Source organism: Corylus avellana, chromosome 2, assembly GCF_965113065.1.
Source record: "Corylus avellana chromosome 2, dhCorAvel1.hap1.2, whole genome shotgun sequence".
NCBI lineage: Eukaryota > Viridiplantae > Streptophyta > Magnoliopsida > Fagales > Betulaceae > Corylus > Corylus avellana.
The window spans coordinates 3235399-3252369 of record NC_142491.1 but is presented as its reverse complement, the minus strand read 5'-3'; the positions used below and the strand labels follow the sequence as shown (position 1 = coordinate 3252369).

Sequence of the window (16971 nt, the reverse complement as noted above, 5' to 3'; positions counted from 1 at the left end):
AGGGACTCAAATCACCAGAATTAGCACAGATGGCACTTAAGCCTGAAGGAGCCAATGTAAAATATTTCTGCTACAGGAAATCCTAAAGCATAAAAACAGGAGAACACAATTGAAGCGCTCATGTTTTGGTGATACTTAAGGTACAAATTCTCTTCTTAACACAGACAACCAGGAGAAGCACTCACTTCATAGATCTTGCCAAAGTCTATTATAGGGAGTTGATCCAATTGCTTTTCAAGATGAGCAATGCAGATACAATTTTTGGGCAAGTAAATTGAAGGGAGACTCAAAACTACATATGCCACACATTTTCCAGCAATTTACAGGTGCAAACCTAATCCTGATCTTAACTTTTTAATTTAACAAAAAAATGGGATTGACCAAATTACACATTCCTATCTAAGGCCTAACGAACCTTCAGAATCACTGAAAGAATACAGGAGATTTTGAACAGATTATACCTTCTAAACATATATATCTAGGCATCATACATTGAAAATCATCGAGAATCATAGATAGAATTCTTTTAACAGACACACCAAAATTTTAATTTATATCCCAAAAAGTCAGGAAAGGGCTCAGTGTCTTGGTAGGAACCTTTTCGTAGAAGTTGAGTCGGAAAAAAAAAAATACAATGTAGAGTCTATATTCTGCTCAAGCGGTCTTCAGCAGCCAGTTTCATAAAAAGAAAGGATCTCAATACAGACAAGATCTTTTCCACTCCATTTCCACCCAAAGGTTTGTTCCAATTTCAGCATCATTAGAATAGAATTTAAAATTTCAGTTTTTCTCACACATTTTTTCAAACACATTATTCTTTTTCACACCTCAACAGTGAAAACAAAGCAAAAACTTGAGGTGGGAAAGCAAAGCAATCAGAGAACTTTGAAGACCAGAATGATATGGGGTTCATCATCATATTCGGATATAATCACCTCATCATTTTGCTTCGCTACTTCTAGATTGGACTTTATCTCACAGCACATGCGGTAGGACCTCTTGTCTTGGACTTTATCTCATTAGCAATGTCAAGAATTGTTGCTGCACTGACTTGAGCACCACTGAAGTGACCAAGAGCAGGAACATCACTAACACGAACAACTTGATGTCTCGGTGCCTTCCGTCGAGATAGTTCTGTCGGTGTCTCGGTGCCTTTCGCTTGTGCCTTTCAGGGCACAAGCGAAGATTTGGAAGCTCAAAACCAGGGAGGAGGAAAATGCCTTGATCCTTGTCACGCTTGGACAGGAACTATTTCAAAAAAATAAATAAATAAATAAAAAATTGTTCAGAACATAAAAACTGCACACGTGCGCACACAAATACAGTGAGAGAGAGAGAGAGAGAGAGAGAGAGAGAGAGAGAGAGAGAAACCTGCGAAGGAAAACGACTCCTCAAATTATATCCAAACTCTCCAATTTCTGTAATTTGATTGTGGTAATGTGTCAGGTGAATTATTGCTGTAATTTCCAAACTCTCCAATTTCTGAATCTCAACCAATTTCTGAATCTCAACCGATTTCTGACAGTATGTTAAGTAAAGATGAGGCGAACTTTTCAGGTTGGACAGATTTGGGAGTGTTTCTATTGATGTGCAGCCACTTGCATCTAAAATCCATAAACTTGCGGGGAGTTCTAAAATTGATTGAAGACTCGCGCACTCACTTAACATCAATGTAGTTAACTTAGGAAGGCGGCCGATGCAATGAGGTAGATTAAGGAAATTGTTTCTTCCTATATCCAATTCCTCGAGTGAAGACAAACACCCAAGATCAATTGGAAACCCATCTTCAGACAGATTGCAGTCGTAGAGATCTAGCCTTCTTAAAGAGCATAGTCCAGAAATGGAAGCTGGGAGGAAATGTGTGGGAATGAAGCTTTTTGGTGATATCCACGATGAGAAACGCGATAACCAAGATTTTGAAGATTGTCCTTCACATCCTGATAATGACACAGTTTCGAGATTCTTCAAAAGACCGATGGATGCAGGGAGTTGCATAATAGCAGTTCCAATTTCGTTAGAGCTATCATATTCTTCAATTGCTCTGGTAGCTTATCAAGTTTTAAGCAGCCAGACAAGTTAAGAATTTGAAGAGATTTTAAGTTAGAAGTACTTCTCGAAAGATTCCTTAAGTTATGGCATCCTTCTAAATTCAGCAAAACAAGCCTTTTTAGATTTCCAATGGACTCATGAAGCTCAACTAAACTTGTGCAACCTTCAAGTATCAGTATCTCCAGAATTGGGAATTGTAAGAAGTTTGGAGTCTTGGTGAGAAATTTGGAATTTTTTAGATTAAGGACTTTCAACCTGTTGAGTATCTGTCAAAACAAAATCATTAAAAGAGAAGAAAGAAAGTCTTGACTTATAAATTTAACAAAAATGAAGAAATAAAAGGAAATGTAAGATTTAATATTATACTTTGATCTCCTTCCAGACTTGTTTGATATTACTATCTTGCATGTCAAAGATAACAAGGTTCTCTAAATGAAAATTTGATGGGAGAAATTTTAAAGGACACCTATGCCAACAAAGCCATCTTAACCCTTCAAAAAGATGTCCATAGCATCTTGTGAGATTTGCACCATTGATTTGGAGCAATCTCAAATTTTTCATCTTTGCAAATGCTTCAATTTTAATATGTACATCTTCAAGTTTAGATGGATTTAGAATGAGACCCTCAACTGCTTCTGATCCCTGGAGAAATAGACAATAGGATTAGTTCCACACATTAATGTGATGCAGACATGATTATAAGTGCTAATAATGTGATTTGCATGCCTTTTTACTATATCCGTTGTTGACATGATTTAGAATTTTTTATATATTTATTTAAGATCATACCGTTATTATGTGTTATGTGGATAAACTATTCAAGGAATGATGCATGCTTAATTAGTAAAAAAAACATGACAAAACTCATGAATAACTATATAACAAGGATATTATGTGTCTGTGTATTCAAGTGTTTATATATGAATGATTAATTATGCTTCTTACCATTTGTTTGTTAAGCACGTGTAAGACATCCTCATGACACCACAATCTACTACGTTTTCCTAGATCGTTGGATGATCTTTCACGAACAATCTCCCTTCCCATATCTCGAATTAGATCATGCATCCACAACCCATTGCTAATGATTGTGACAAGAGACCTCTGAATGAGAATATTAATACCAATTTCAGGAAAGAAACCACAACCATCAAATATTTTGATGGCATAATCTTTGTCCATACCAACAAAGAAACACGCAATATCAAGGAATGTGTCCTTCACAATATTATCATCTAGTGAATCAAAGCTCATTCTAAGTATTTTCTAAATACGGTGGTGAGGATATTTTTGTAGTTTTTCTAATGCATTTTTCCATTCTATAGTGCTTCTTCCAGATAGATAGGAACCCAAAATTTCAAGAGCTAATGGAAGCCCTCTCACATAATTAACTACACCAATTGAAAGCTCTTGGTAATCTTCTTTTGGATGAGTCATCCTAAAGGCATGCCAACTAAAAAGTTGAAGAGATTCCTCATGATTCAATTCCTTGACCTTATATTTTTCATATACTCCAAGCTCAGTCAGCAAATGTTCATCTCGAGTTGTTAAAATGACTCTACTTCCTGGACCAAACCATTCAGAGCTTCCAGCTAATGAATTGAGTTGTTTCAAGTTATCCACATCATCAAGAATAACAAGAACTCTTTTACAACGAAACCTTTCCTTAATCAAATTGATTCCTCTATCAACATTGGCAATCTTCAAGTTCTTGGATTTTAAGACTTCTTAAAGAAGTTGTTCTTGTAAATGAACTAAACCATTGGGTTGTTTTGAAATTTCATTAATGTTTAAAAGACAACTGCTTCCTTCAAATCCATTATATATTTGGTTATAAACAGCTTTAGCTAAGGTTGTTTTACCGATTCCACCCATGCCATAGATGCCTACAATGTAAACATCACTTTTTCCAAGATTTAGTAAAGCTTTCATCTTTTCAATACGATAATCTATACTTATTGGATGCTTGGCAATATCCAAGCAAGCATTGTTCACTTTACTCAAAACTTCATCAACAATTTTCTCGATGAACCTTGATTCGTACCTGATAAATATAATTTAAAAGAAAACAAAAGAACAACATGAGCACAAGTAAAGAAAATGAAGAAAATTATATGAGTCATATGTGTCAAAAGGATATTATTATTTCAGTCATTTGAGACTAATTTTCGTGGTAAACAATAAAGTAATATATATCAAATTTATTAAGAATGCCATTAAATATATTTATATGCAATTTCTTATATATCCTACCAAATGACATGCAAGGAAACAATTTTTGTCATTTTTTTTTCCATTTGGATGACAAAGTCATTTAGACTATGTTTGACAGGCGAAATAACTATTTCATTAAATAAATAAATAAATAGTATTTACTAAGAACTGAAATTTGAGAGAAATAGTTATTTCGTCATTTCGTGTACCAAACATAACTCATGGAAAGCATTACTATAAAATCATTATGTACTCTGCCGGTATAATGGGCATGGAACGAAAAACCATCAATGAAGTAATGCAACTAAGAATTACCTTTCTATATATGATTATATTATATATACAATTTATTTTTATTTAACTGTGTGGCCACCCTAATTTTTTTTTTAAAAAATAATAACTTAAATGGTACCACTGTTAATTTGTCAAAATATTCCTACAACAAGAGAAGGAGATAGATTTTTAAAAAGTATTTTGCATTTTGAGGGGGTATTTTGTGTTGTTTGTTGACAAAAAGTAAAATAGTAATAATAATGATGCATCAAAAAGCACAAGAGACATTCAGCAACATATATAATACCCGTTTGCAACGTTTTGGATATCCCAACCGGAATAATTTGCAGCTTTTGTAAGAGCTGCTCTCCACTTGTGCACCCTCTCCATCTCTGCTTGAAACCGGTCTTCATGCTCAACAAATGCTTCGGCAAAAGTTCCGGTTTGTTTTTGCACATCGGATGGGTTCACGTCATAAAATATGGGAAGAAGAGTTTGGCCTATAGAATTCTTACAACGTATGATTTCTACAAGCTCATCAAGACACGAACTAGAAAAAGCATATCCTTTTGAAAAAACCACAATAGAAACCTTTGATCCTTGAATAGCTTTGAGCAATTCGGTAGAGATATGCTCCCCTCTAGGAAGCTCATCATCATCTCGGAAAGTGTGAATTCCAACATTCACCAAGGCGGTGTAGAGGTGATCGGTAAAAGTTTTGCGAGTGTCTTTACCTCTAAAACTTAAGAAGACGTCGTGATTCCAACATATTTGAGCAGCCATGGATATGGAGGTGCTTGCTGTAAACTTGACTGAAAAAGAAGCCTCTTGTGAGTTAAAAGGAGTCGGCTGTGTCCTGAATATTTGATCAGTTTTTCGAGTAAAAGCAAAAGGAAGCCTGCAATATGCAATATGATGCAATTACCATCCACTTTCCCTCAGTAGTTCTAGGCCAATCTTTTCCTATCCACTTTCCTTCAATGCACAATGTTGACGTTGACCAAGACGAAGTACTTGAGCCAAATTAAGGCATTTACGATCAACTCTGGCGTAGCCACGTGGAGGATAAATCTCAAATATGTTTTGTAGAAATTGAAATGATAAAAGTGAAGAGAAATATCATTTCCAAATTATTTCCCACTATATATATATTAATGAGGGCAAGATTCTGACGAAGCTAAAATTGATCTTTCAAGTATTTTCTGCATTTTTTTAGTTTCTGTCATGCTCAGAATAGCCATACATAAATATATAAAAAATTGAAAACTTAAAATAAAAATAAAATAAAAAAATAAAAAAGAAAGAAAGAAGAAGAAGGAGCTAGGGATGAATAACTAAAAAGGCAGCCACCCCTCTTTTTTTTTCTATTTTTTTTTAAAATAATTTATAAGCTTTTTTTAGTTCATATATTTATAGTTTTAATATATTTATTTATTTTTAACTAAGAATGGCATGTATCATCATTCTATTGGTGATGACGTGATACCCCAATGAAATCCATCATGTATTTTGACGGAATTTGAATATTGGGACTAAATTGACTGACGGAATGGGGTTTTTGGTAAGTAGATGGTAGTTTGATGTAGTCGGGTGGTGAGCGTGGTAGTTCGTGGGGCATATTAACAAAGTGTAGTAGTTCATGAGAGAAAAAAGTAATTACCCTTATATAAAACTATGAGATTTTATTTTTTTCTTTAAAAAAATAAAATTGTTTTGTGGGTGGATGGATGAGATTTTATTTTTTGTGTGCTTTATTCATTTATTATTGGCCAATTTGGCTTGTAGTTTGAAATGTCACTTAAAACACTTTTTTTTTTTTTTTTTTTTTTTGGGTAACAAACCGAAATTCATTAAAGCATAAAAAAGTTACAGGACAGACACATATAAACCCAATCTAAACAGACTACAAACTCCTTATAGTAGATGAAGATAGAAGGCATCTGCGAATGCAGCCCTAGAGAACCCTTGCCGCGGCGCAATCTGATGGATACAACCATCAGGAATACGAATACTCCTATGAAGCATCTAAACAGACTTTCAAAAAAGCCATGGAGATTTAGATGCACAGTAACTGTGGAAAAAAGTGGAAACCAAAAAGAAAATAAAAAAAACCACTTCACTTACAAAGAGTCTTAAATCTAACCAGATCGAGTTTGTCAGAAAGTAACACAAACATGTTACAGAAAATAACAACAACATTACAGAAAACAAAGGCAAGCTAAAAAGCAAATAAAAATGTCCAAAAACCAGCAACAGTGGAGTAGTCGGAGACGCACAGGCCACCGAGCCGGAAAGGAGACCAGAAGATCGGCGATTGAGGTTGATGGAGGTGGAGCGGCGCGTGAGGGACACGCGCCCGCGAGTAAGATCTACTCGCAGGCGCGTGTTGAACACGCATCGACGCATGGTGGTCGGATGGGTGGATCGCTGGTGGAAGACGATGGTGGAGATGGTCTGGAACCCCGTGGGATGGCTCGTGTGAACCCAAGATTTCCTGAAAACAAGAGAATAAATTTTGAAAAAAAACATATCCAAAGCTTTCAAAAATTTTGCGAAATCCAGACTTGGAGCTTCTAGTGATGGGGGTGGTTGGAGGTTTTGTGGTGGAGGATGGGCCGTTACAATTTTTGGACAGAGATAAGGCCTCCGAGGAGACAGATAGGGTCTCTAAAGAGACAGTTTTGGCCTCTGAAGAGGCAAGAAGGGGAGGGGGAGTAAGGAGAGTGGAAAAAGAGAGAAAAAGGGGGGAGGAGGAAGACAGCGTCTCCCTCCTCCATGGCTGCGGAATTAGGGTTTGGGGATTCTAGAGGAGAGAGAAGAGAGCGTTTGGCTCTCTGTTTGTTTGCTTTATATATATATATATATATATTTTTGTCACTTAAACACTTAATATCGTGTGTTCACTATCTCGCTATGAATATTATTTCTTGGTGGATTGCAGGAACGATGTAGATGTATTAAGAGATGGGAACTTGATTGGCATGTATTTAACTCGCGAATGGTTCACGATAATATATTTAATTTGAAAAAGAAAAAAAAAACCCTCATTTTTAAAAATATATATATACATTTCCCAATATTTAATGCATAATTTTGTTTCATTAAAATTGGTTTTATAGTTAAATAAATGTACTCATGAAGTACATGTGTAACTCGTTGGAATGTTCATATGACAGAAAGAGGCTCTCTTTGTCAAAATTAGTTGCTTACTCATTTAAATTAGACGAAATTTTTCTTAGGATCCTTGAATTATTATGTGTTTTCAGAGGACCCCTTAAATTTTAAAAATTTTCAATTTTATTTTTGAACTTTCAATTTGATGCAATGTACTTCCCTCCATCAATTTTCATCTCTAAATGGACGTTAAACATAATTAAATGACCGTTATACCCCTGAATTGTTTATAAAATTCTAAATTTACCCTTGTGACCAAATTAGTTTTCAAAATAATAAATTAGATAGGATTATAAAACATGATTTTTTTTTTTTGAGAATTATAACATTTCTTTGTTTGGTTTCACTGATATGCTTTTTATTGGAGAAATTAAACAGATGTGGAAACCATGACATCCTTGGTGGAGTTAGTTGAACCGATTAACATAAAGTCTGTCAATGCATTATAACATAATAATAAGGGTTAAATGCATTTTTAGTACATGTGCTTTGCATCAGAATCAAATAGTCACATATGCTTTTTATTGGAGAAATTAAACAGATGTGGAAACCATGACATCCTTGGTGGAGTTAGTTGAACCGATTAACATAAAGTGTGTCAATGCATTATAACATAATAATAAGGGTTAAATGCATTTTTAGTACATGTGCTTTGCGTCATAATCAAATAGTCACGTTGGTTTTCAAAAATGTCACAAAATGGTACCTATGGTAAGCAAATAAACCTGGTACGTTCCTTAAGATTTAGTTAGTTTCTTGACAGAGCACCACATCACCCTTACACGTAGACTGGTGCCTATGGTTTCAAGGCAACACGTGACGTGGTACTTGTGTTTTTGGGTGCCACACCAGATTAAAAATAAAAAAACAAAAAAAACTATATATATATATATATATATATATATATATCAGAGTTGGGGTGGCCGACCCACCCCATAGGAGGTGGCCGGCCACCACGTTTGGCCTGGGGGTGGTTCGGCCACCCCCAAGGTTTGGCCCTTGGGGGTGGCTGAACCACCCCAGTCTAAACCGGGTGGTTTGGCCACCCCAACTCTGATCAATCCACGCATCCTACCAATGCCACCATTGACCCACTCAATGGTGGCATTGGTAGGATGCATGGTGGAGGGCGGTAGATTTGGGAGGCAAAATAAAAAATAAAATGGGAGAATGCTCCTACGACCGTAAATGATTTGGTACAATAATCACAGACTTTTGCCACGTGTACAAAATAACCCAACTCACCTTGAACATGGTAAAAAATAATAATAATAAAAAAAAATTAAAATGAGCCATTAATTAACATAATAAGAGTTCACCATATATGTTCTTTTTGACATGTCCACATAAGGGAAGGGAGAGGGAAGATTCGAACTAGTGACTTCCGTTTTATGAGGTGTGGTTCACAGCCGATTGAGATACTCATTGGGAATCACCATATATGTTCTACTAGTAAATTGGTCCTAGAATCCAAAAGTCCATGAAAGCCAGAAGTCCATCAATCATTTGGGCGGCGCATGAGGCCAACAACAAATGCGTGGGATTCACGCGCAATGGGGGGAGGGTGTAGCAGATGGAGAAGGGGTCAATGGTGGCACTGGTAGGGTGGGTGGAGGGAAAAAAATCTATAGAATAAGTTAATAACGTTGTGGTGTTAAATTAGGTGTTTTGCATCCTTCAATAAAAAGTAAACACCTCAGTTTGAAACGTCAAAATATAATATAACACTTCACACTAAATAATTTTTCTTCTCTTAACAAAACACCTTATAGGCAAAATAACTATTAATAAAACCACTGGAGCCATCATCTCGGTTGGTTTTAGAGACTCCAATGTTGAAGGCTCAGAGGTGAGTGGGGATTCGATTGTAGGAGGTTGGGATTGAGTTAGAAAAAAATGAAAAAAGTTTATGGGATTGATTTAAATTAAAGATATAATTTCATCATTGTATTTGATGTGTCAAAAATCTATCACTTTGGTGGGCGGATTAAATGCCTACTCTCTGCTTCCCAACACAACATATTGAAAAGTAGAAAAGCATATTACTGTCCTCTATGAGCTTGGCAGGCTACGATGCACAATCCAAACCTGAGTCCTTCATAGTCATCCATGTCTGGATTCATGGATCTTGCCAAAGTCTGTAATAGGGAGTTGGTCCAATTGCTGTTCAAGCTGAGCAATGCAGGGGAAGAGACATTTTTTAGGTAAAAAAAACTAACAATGAGAGGAGACTAAAAACCACATGTTCCACACATTAAACTTACAGGTGCAAACATAACTTTTTACTTTAACATAAAAATGGGATCTACCAAATTAGTGAACTTCCAGAATCACAGATAGAATGCTAGAGATTTTGAACATATTCAATCTTCAAAGTTGTAAACATATATATCTAGGCATAATATATTGAGAATCACATATAGAATTCTTTTAACAGATTCACCATAATTTTGGTTTATATCTCATAAAATTGGGAAAGGGCTCAGCCAACATGTCCTCTCCCCTGTTTCACTCCACCTGCCATTTGCCAAAGATATGGGAAGCAAAAATGAAAAAGCAAAGAAGGAATTTTGTGCTGCACCATGCTCGTATAGTGTGAAATATTAATAGAATAACAGATTATGAATAAATCACATGGTCTAATTGTGGGCAAACTCCTAATCATGCTAAGAATAAATACCAAATAAACTTACTGAGTTGTGCATGCTCCCTATATTCATTCGAAATTAAAAATATGCAGACATTGAGAGAATTAAGAAAGACATCAACATAAGAATTCCATATCACAATTTTGACCATAAAACAAATGTTCCTAATTCCTAACCTTGGCATGAAATATGTTCAAGAATAGCTCTCAAATTGCCATGAAAATACAAAAGCATTAAAGGGGAGATTCATTGTCAAGCTTGTGATGGCCTCTCAATCACCCTAAATAAAAGTTTCTTGCTTTCTGATCCTAAAATCCAAATCCATCCTCTTTATTAGCATGCCCTAAAATGTCAGCAATTTGGGCTCAGTTTGGCAAACCACTCTCCACTCATTAGCAAGACTAGTTAACGGAAACTATTAACTGATCCATTAGATGATTGTAAGAAGAACCCCAAATGAAATTGGCTTCATTTAATGATGTTGGACGGCCTACACCTACAGCTCAAGCGTCCCCTGAAGAGCGCTCAAGCAGCAGCCATTCTTTGGTGCAGACAGCGTGCACCGCTCAATGGACACTCGAGTGGTGGCATCACATGGAGCAGGCAGAATGCCCCATTCGAGCTGAAGCAACCCAGTGTGCTCCACTCAAGCAGAGCAGCCTAGACTGTATTGCTTCTGTTCAAGCGGTCTTCAGCAGCTAGGTTCAAAAAAAAGAAAGGATCTTATCACAGAATATTTTTTCCACTTCATTTCCATCCAAAGTTTTGTTCCAAGCAAAAAAATAAGAATGTCACTGCCTCAATGAAAAGAAAGCAGTAACTTAAGCTGGGTGAGCAAAGCAATCAGAGAACTTTGAAGACCAAAATGTTATGGTGTTCTACATCATATTCAGATATAAGCAACTCATCATTTTGCTTTGCTTCATAATAAAGAAATTGCATAGATAGCTTAAGGCACCAAATACCAAGTCCATGCTTCCTGAGCATTACCTAGAAAGGCAAGTTTAATTCCTAAACAAAATGTTTTCCCAACAAAAACCAAACAACAGATCATATTAAGTCCAATAACAGAGTTGTGCAAGGAACTTTTTTGTTCATGGCACAGTGCAAAGGTTATTAGTGGCAAAGTCTCAATTTAGCACTCTTCAATGATACCCATTGCTTCCTTGCCCTTAAACTTGAAGAAGCAAGGGGCTATTTGGTGCATAAACAACAAACATGAAAGAGAGACTCAAATCACCAGAATTAGCACAGATGGCACTCAAGCCTGAAGGAGCCAATGTAAAATATTTCTGCTACAGGAAATCCTAAAACATAAAAACAGGAGAACACAAGTGAATAAAGAAACTTCAGCAGAACAAGAAGGATAAAGAAGAGCAAACAACATCTATCCCTTAGAGAAGACCTATCTTCTAGTACAAGCAAGTATTCTTTATAGAAAGATACAAACAGGTTACTTATCAGTGGCACTAGACATTAATTATGCAAAGTAAGACAGGAAATGTCATACCATATATCAGCTGCAATATGAACAGCTTTGAAACTTTACATTATAAAGAAGAGTTATAATGAATGAGAATCAGGACAGTACAAATACGTGGGAAGATAATCCAGCCATTTGTTCATAATTTTGATTTGAATTGTTAGTAAAGCAGAAAGAAATGTCAGATTAAATAGGTAGGATAAGTGGATTTTTAGATAGATCATAACTTTATGTGTATGCCCAAAGCAGATCATGCTGTTTAGTTCCGAAGCACTTAGTTCTTCAGTCATCCATAAAAATAGGAGGAAGTCTTCACAAAAGTTTCCAGCTAGTTTGCATAATTTTTGTGTGAAATATTGCAGACCATTTTCAGCCTTTGGCAACATAAATTTAATAATTTCACCTTTCAGTACCCAAAAGCCTGCCTGGGTAAAAATTTTGAGTTTGAAGCACTCATGTTTTGGTGATACTTAAGCTACAAATTCTCTTCTTAACATACACAACCAGGCTCGTTTCATAGATCTTGCCAAAGTATATTACAGGGAGTTGGTCCAATTGCTTTTCAGTTCTGAACCCATTCAACTTCCTTTCCTGATCACTACTGCACAAAACCTTCAAACATCAACAAAATCCCACAGGGGATTAAGCTTTGAAACAGTCCCACAAACAGTGAAAAAAACACTACAGGTCCACTTTGATGAATACCCCTTTCAACATCAAACCCAATCCCAAATGGGTCTCTCTAAACTAGCATTTCCTGCCAAAATCCACATATAGAAACAGAATAAAGAATCACAGAAAATCGAAGCTATAAACCAATGGGGCTAGGGCTCGAATAGATTTCGTTTCAAATTTCTGAAAATGGATGCAAACGGCTGTTGTAAATGATGAAGACCAAAAATTTTCCAATTGCAAGAATAATGAAACACAAACCTAACAACTGGATGTCTCGGTGCCTTTCGTCAGTGGTGCAATAGTAACATATTCCGAAAGAGAAATTCTACATCCTGTATTTTTATCTCACAAATATTTTATAAGAATAATGCTATTTAGTACACTCTCATACGACTGTCATACAATTACAATAATGTGACAGTGAAAATCAACCTTTAGATCAATAAAAACTTGTAAAAATAAAAATCAACCTATTTTACATGCAAGCAGTAAACTCTCTTAAAGGTTAAAGTTCAGAGCTCTCCATCCCAAAGCTCTTCAATGGACTTGTAGGGTCCACGAGCTGAAATAAGTTCCTCCTTGAGCATCATCCGGTGCTGCTTGATTTCACTGATCTTCTTACTGTCATCCTCTGATAGTTCCCAGTCAAAGATCTGCAGATTCTCCTTCAACCTCTCCTTGTTGTAGCTCTTCATCACAGGAGTCACCCCTTGCTCATATATCCATCTAAGACAAACCTGAGCAACAGTCTTCCCCCTTGCTTTTGCAATCTCCATGAGAACTTCATTCTCCATAACATGGTTGGTGCCCCAACTAGTCCCTTTTGCTCCCAATGGAGAGAAAGCAGTGACAACAATTCCATTTGCCTTGCAAAAATCTATTAGTTTCTTCTGTTGCCAAACAGGGCTCATCTCCACCTACACAAATAATAATCATATTTTTTAATAATAATATATCGTTTGTCAAAATGAAAAGTTGAAGCTGCTGCACTGGACTCACTTGATTCACTGCAGGAGGAATAGTGGAGGAGGAGAGCAGATTTTGAAGCTTCTTGCAAGAGAAGTTGCTGACTCCAATGAACTTGGCAAGGCCAAGTCTCTGGCACTCCTCCATGGCTGCCCACACAGACTTGAAATCCATGGGCATCATGTCCTCTTCAGCAAAAGGCCATCCCCCCTTTCCAGGCTTCACAGTGATGGGCCAGTGGATCAAATACAGGTCTATGTATTCCAACTGAAGAGTCCTGCACAAATTGGTCAACTCCAACATTATTTGCTTGAATTAGTTGATTTTCCATAAATCATAATAGCTGGTAAACCACTAAAGTACTGCTTGTTTCAAAAGTTTACGTTTACAAGTCCTGATCAACAAAACTTTAATTCTCATTCATTGCCAACTGAATCTAGGGGCCATGCTATAGGATGGAAGACCCAAGTGAAAGGAGTGGACGATTGAAGAATACTCATCTGAAGCTGATGGTGGCAAGGAGTGGAAGATTGAAGAATAGCACTCAAATTGCCATGACAAATACAAAAGCATTAAAAGGGAGATTCATTGTCAAGCTTGTGATGGCCTCTAAATCACCCACAATTCAAATCCATCCTCTTTATTAGCATGCCCTAAAATGTCAGCAATTAGGGCTCTGTTTGGCAAACCACTCTCTACTCATTAGCAAGACTTATTAACGGAAACTATTAAGTGATCCATTGGATGAATGTAAGAAGAACCCCAAATGAAGTTGGCTTCATTTAATGATGTAGGACGGCCTACACGCACCGCTCAAGCGTCCCCTGAAGAGCGCTCAAGCAGCAGCCATTCTTTGGTGCAGGCATTGTATAATGAGTTTGTTTACAATTTATCTTAAAGATAATCAACCATAAATTACCTAAAAAGAATTTAATCTATGAGCATGGCAAGTATAATTTTACAATCAAGATCACTCACCGAACTGATTTCTGTAGAGCTGGAAGAACAAGATCAGGATGAGCCTCACTAGGCCACAGCTTGGAAGTAATGAAAAGCTCCTCCCGGGAGCTGACAAGGCCGAGTGTGAGTGCTTGGGCAATAGCTTCTCCCAAAGCCTGCTCAGACCCATATGCAGAGGCAGTGTCGAAGTGCCTGTAACCCAGCTTGATTGCCTCCAGGACCGCCGATTTGAGGGTGGCGCCGTCGTTGGAATCTGCGGCCGTGCCAAAGCCAATCACCGGCATGCCCTTGCTGCCGGAGGAGGAGCTCAGCACCACCTCTGGGATTTTACTCGCTACAGCCATTTGTGTGGCGGATATGGTGAACCTTGACTGTCAGATGTTGGCGTGAAAATGCAGTGTGTGAGAGGTGATTTATATAAAAAAATCACGTTTCAATTCTATTATTCTTTGACGTGAGGGATGACGTGATTTTGATGGTAAGTTTAAGCTCTATTAACTTAAATAGAATCTTTAAGTAAAAAGTGTTTTTGAGCAAAAACTTCATTTTTAAGGGGCGTTTGTTAAACACCTTAGTACTGTTCATTTTTCTAGGATACTGTTCATGAATAAAAAAATAATAATAATAATAATAATTGGTATGGAAAAATGAAAAAGTGGTATTGGGAAGTAAAAAATTTTGTTTTGTAGTGATTTTTTTATTTGAATAGTAATGAAAAGTAAATGATTAGATATAAAAAGTGAGTGATTTGATATAAAAGTAATAATATTTTTTTAAGAAAACTCTATTAACTTAAATAGAGTTTTTAAGTCAAAAGTGCTTTTGAGCAAAAACTTCATTTTTAAGTTTACCAAAAGTATGTTTTGGCAATTTTTAAGCTTTTTGGATGAAAACACTTTTAGGCCCCTCAAACACAATTTCAAACAAACCCTTAGTAAACATGTTAAACATGTTAAATGTGACTTTTTATTTGATTAAAATTTAATAATAATTAATTATAAGTTTAATAGTAATTTTAAAAGTCATATTATTTTTAAAGTGACACAAAAATAACTTTTTATCATTATTCGCCTTAGTCAGGTTTAATGTTTCTAAAATATAGAAAAATATTTCTTTATATTCTAACGTGCATTTTTACTAAGTTGGCATGCATTATTAATTATTGGTTTTTTTTTTTTTTAATTAATAGTGGATAAAATATGCTAACTCAACAAAAATGTATGCAAAATGTACGCTAGAATACAAATTAAGAATATTTATGGTAACAGCATTTGGCGAGTTTCTCATGTAAAAGAAAAGGAAAATCAAAATGAGAGAAAAACACCTTTTGCTGTGGGGTACTGGAAGAAGATAAGAGAAGGAGAATTTGTTGAAGCTTATTTTGTTTTTTTTTTTGTTTTTTGTTTTAATGAATAAATTTGTTGAAGGCTTTGTTGCCACCAGAGAGAGAAGGTTTCCTATTTTGTTTTCTCTTTTGTCAAGCTTTGGGTTTTAAATAGTTTTGTTGTAATTCATCTTTTAATGTTGGAATTTCTCCTCATAAAGTCTCCTCCTATAAATATAGGCTAGTTAAATCAAACTATTTACATCTTGATGATATGTGTAATTGGCTTATTTTATTCTGGTTATTTATGATCCAAAATATTAATTTTTCGCAACAAATTAGTATCTGAGTTAGTGTCTTTTTTTTTTTTAAGAATAGATAATGCAAAATTTGTTAATCCAATGTTGTACGTTAGAAATACCATCTCCTTAGTAGAGGTTAAATCTGTTTTAAATTCTATGGAATTACTGGCTATAATGAATAGGAAAGGCAATGATAATCAGGATAATAGTTTATTTATTAACAGTCTTTTAAAAAATTTATCTAATTTAAAAGTCAATCCAATAAGAGGAACTCACATAAAATTATCGAAAAATTAATTGGTCGATCACGATCAAAATCAAAGAAGAAAATTAAGCATTACTATAGTAAAAAAAAATTATATATGGTCATTACAAAGCTGAGTATTCAAATAGCCAAAACTCAACTCGGTTCAACTCGACTCGTTTACTGTCAAAGCCTCATAGGCTCAATAGACTCAACCACAAGCTGCAAGAAACAATATACAAAAACCAAAAACTCATTGTCGTCGTGTCATCCCATGACCTGATTGAAAAACCTGTGACATAGTTGTCACCACGGCTTTCTTGTCCTCGATTTCAGCTGTGGGACTCATTAGCTATGTTTGGCAAGGGACCGGGCCGGCACTGTTCCAGCTACAGTGCCATCTGACGTGAACAGTGCCAAAAATTGACTTTGAAATTTTTTTTTTTTTAAAGGAAAATATTAAAAAAAAAAGAAGAAAAAAGCAGGAGAACGCTGGGGGTGGTTCAACCACCCCAGGCCGATCTGGGGGTGGTTCGACCACCTCCATGGCCAAGGGGGTGGTCCGGCCACCCTCTTGGCCAAAAAAAAAAAAAAAAAAAAGGGAACGGGTGCATTTGGGGGTGGCCGGACCACCCCCAAGGGGCTGGGGTAGTTTCGGC

At 36.1% G+C, this 16971-nt stretch overlaps 1 protein-coding gene, 2 non-coding genes and 1 pseudogene across 4 annotated transcripts; all 4 read right to left on the bottom strand.

Annotated features, from left to right (window-relative positions):
- Positions 1–399: 399 nt before the first annotated feature.
- Positions 400–5468, bottom strand: LOC132165766 (TMV resistance protein N-like; annotated as a pseudogene). The gene is made up of 5 exons (XR_015911355.1): positions 4844–5468; positions 2995–4093; positions 2416–2691; positions 1372–2315; positions 400–1248 (listed from the first exon to the last, which is right to left on the bottom strand). The product of XR_015911355.1 is annotated as a TMV resistance protein N-like (transcript).
- LOC132168318 (small nucleolar RNA R160) lies at positions 871–949 on the bottom strand. The gene has a single exon (XR_009438834.2). It is a non-coding gene; the product is annotated as a small nucleolar RNA R160 (small nucleolar RNA).
- Positions 5469–11196: 5728 nt separating the features above from the next.
- Positions 11197–11275, bottom strand: LOC132168319 (small nucleolar RNA R160). Its single transcript, XR_009438835.2, has one exon. It is a non-coding gene; the product is annotated as a small nucleolar RNA R160 (small nucleolar RNA).
- Positions 11276–12823: 1548 nt separating this feature from the next.
- Positions 12824–14814, bottom strand: LOC132183434 (non-functional NADPH-dependent codeinone reductase 2). Its single transcript, XM_059596874.2, has 3 exons — positions 14461–14814; positions 13516–13759; positions 12824–13433 (listed from the first exon to the last, which is right to left on the bottom strand). The coding sequence occupies exons 1-3, from the start codon at positions 14784–14786 to the stop codon at positions 13029–13031; spliced, it is 975 nt and encodes a 324-aa protein (XP_059452857.2). The 5' UTR covers positions 14787–14814; the 3' UTR covers positions 12824–13028.
- Positions 14815–16971: the final 2157 nt, after the last annotated feature.